The sequence below is a fragment of the Penaeus vannamei genome, chromosome 24 (assembly GCF_042767895.1).
Source record: "Penaeus vannamei isolate JL-2024 chromosome 24, ASM4276789v1, whole genome shotgun sequence".
Taxonomy (NCBI): Eukaryota; Metazoa; Arthropoda; class Malacostraca; order Decapoda; family Penaeidae; genus Penaeus; species Penaeus vannamei.
Genome location: NC_091572.1, coordinates 21232598 through 21235531, shown reverse-complemented (window position 1 = coordinate 21235531; position 2934 = coordinate 21232598). Strand labels below are relative to the sequence as shown.

General features: G+C 37.6%; 1 protein-coding gene across 1 annotated transcript in view; it reads left to right on the top strand.

The window, feature by feature from the left end:
• Positions 1-2688, top strand: part of LOC113823135 (nuclear speckle splicing regulatory protein 1) — a 13727-nt gene extending 11039 nt beyond the window's left edge. The window contains exons 4-5 of the mRNA XM_070138472.1: positions 372-579; positions 858-2688. Coding sequence (XP_069994573.1) covers positions 372-579; positions 858-1900 — 1251 coding nt within the window. The 3' untranslated portion in view covers positions 1901-2688. The remainder of the gene's footprint in view (positions 1-371; positions 580-857) is intronic.
• The last annotated feature ends 246 nt before the right edge of the window (positions 2689-2934 follow it).

The window sequence follows — 2934 nt, the reverse complement described above, 5'->3', positions numbered from 1 at the left end:
ATGAAGTATGCAGTTTTAGAAATACAATACAATCCAAAGATAGGTTGATGAATACATATTTTCTAAATGATGTATTAATCAAAAGAAGAATTAATGATATGAGAATAGAAGATTAATATTTAATCAAGGGTTTATTTTATCTCCAAATGGTATATTCTGAGTCACGTCATCTTGATTTGTAAATCAAATATTCCAAGAGGTCTATTGTTCTTACATTAGCAATGTATATTAGTAGTCAGAGCCATATTTAGCAGTATATATGGCTTTCAATGCAGCCATAGTTAAGGGTATAAGGTGTTTTCTTATAAGGAGAGCTGTTGGAATAGAAATGTGTTTTTACAAGTATTTTATTTTCTCTCCCATATTTGCAGCCAAAATATATCCACAACATCTTGAAGCATGCTGAGAAGCGTAAATTGGAAGGGGAACGTCGCAAAGAGAGGCAAGTTCAAAAGGAGCGTGAAATGGAAGGGGAAGAATTTGCTGATAAGGAGTCATTTGTCACAGCCTCTTACCTCAAGAAAATGGAAGAATTAAAACAAGCAGAAGAGAAAGCGAGACTTGAAGAACTACAGGAAGGTGTGTGTTTGTGTAGTTATAATGTTTATCTTTTTCTGCTATCAGAATGCAGATTTCAACTTTTCTTTTTTTTTTTAATCTCAAAGGAGGGTTATTTGAAATCATTAATTTTTTATTTTAAAGTCCATATTCATAGATAAAAAAAAAGTGTGGCTATGAATTTATATGCAGTATTACATAGAGCTCAAAAGACAGTATAGAGACAATGTATAGCTATTGTAAGTCTGAATTACAGATTGGATAAATGGTTACATAATTTTTTTCATTTTATTCTTCAGAACAAATTGATGTAATGAAGCATAAGAACTTTGGTGCATTCTACAACCACATTTTTAAGCAAAAAATGGGAGAATCTGCTATAAAAAAGGAACCAGAGGATATTGTCATCAAGAAAGAACCAAACAGTGATGGTGCAGCTGGCAATGGAGAGACCGAGATTATACGGCGACAGGATGACAACAGGCGTCAGAAACACTATCGGACCCAGCGGGATTTGAGTGAGTCTCCTGAGCGAGAGGTGCGAGGACAAAACAAAGTGGCAAGGCGCAGTGCTCCCTCTTCAGATTCAGAGGAAGAGGAGAAGGTTGAGTCATACAGAGAGAGGAGAGAGAGGCTAAGAGCAGCAGAAGACAGAAAGGACAAAGGTGATGACAGGTCTAGGGGAAGGAGCAACTCCAGAGAAAGGAGACGAGAGAGAAGTATCTCGCATGAGAGGAGGAGAGAGCGAAGCCGGTCCAGGGAACGGAGAAGAGAAAGGAGTCACTCACGAGAGAGGAGGAGGGAAGGCAGCCATTCAAGAGAGAGAAGAAGGGATGTGGAGAAAACTTGGGAAAGAGGAAGAGGATATGACAGGACAAGAGAGCGGAAATTTGGAAGGGATAGGTCTCAGGAGAGAGAAAGATCCAACAGGGGCAGACACAGATCAAGATCAAGGGATCGCCATGCTAGACACAGCAGGTCAAGAAGTCCACAACGAAGGAAGACTGGTGACCGACGATCTCGTTCACCACAGAGGCGATCAAGGAGTCGGGAAAGGGTGAAGATTAAGGAAGAACCAAAATCTCCAGACAGGAGAGAGAGTACAAAGGAAAACAACAAAGATGAGAAACGCAGTACAGACAAGTCTAAAGATGGAAAGGTGGATAATAAGTCACAGAAAGAAGGAGGTACCAAGGTGAAGAAAGAGAATGAAGTGGAAGAGAAAGAGAAGAGAATGGACAGGATTCGCAAACTCTTTGAGAAACGAACTGTAGGAGAGAAGTTTGACTTTGCACTGCAAAGATATTATGAGAGGAAAGCTGCAAGAGAAGCACAGGGTTAAAATGCAAACCCATGTTAGTACAAGTTTGTCCATTTGAAAATTCATATGCCTCTGCTTTTGATGGCAGTGTCCATTTTGGTTGTTTTTGAACATTTTTTGAAAAGTGTAAACTGTTTAAAGAGCTTAGTAGGAAAAGAACTTTTGAACTTATCAAATGTTACATGTGGAAATTTTGATATGCTTGTTAATATACATGATAACTTGTATATTTATTTGTATGCAGCATTTCCTATTAAGAATCTTGATACTAGTTACAAATGTTTATTAATAACCTTTTTATACATTATTTTTAAGAGAAAAAAAAAATCTCTTTCTCGTCTACTTGTCCCCCTTCTTTCCTTCCTTCACTTCCCCTTCTTCCTCTATTTCATCTTTCTTCTCTCAGTTTGTCTTTCCTCTCACTCTCTCCCTTTCTCTCTTCCCTGCCCTTCCTCATCACATTCTACCATTACACTTGCTCTTCCTCCTCTCTCTTTCTGTTCTTGCTCTCCTTCCCTCTCCTGCTCATCACCTTCCCTCTCGCTCTTCTTCCTTCTCTCCCTCATCCTATCTATCCCATCTCTCGTTCTCTTTCCCTCTCTCAGTCTTTATTTTCACACACTTTCTCTCTGTTTCTTCTCATCCTTCTCAATGTTAATATTTTATAGTCATGCTACACCTTTTCAGAAACTGGACTCAGGATGTCAAAAAGTATAATGTCATTCTGTTTTTTCTTCTGTCATCTTCACAAAAATCCCCCACCCCCCATTATACAAGAAGAAATGATCAAAATAAAGAAGCTGAAAATTTGCAATGGTTTATCTGTGTACCTCACAGAGTTGGAACTAGTAGTTCCTCTGTTATAATATATCATACTGATTTATATCTGAAAAAAAAGTTTTTATAGTAGGGAACTACATTCAAAGGATTATTTGTTCTACATTTATTTGCTTTTTATTCATCTAGTCTAATATGACAGCATAATTGCAATTATCTAAATAGGTGACAAAAGATTTTCTTTCTTTAACCAACGAAATTACAGAAAAAATTAGTGG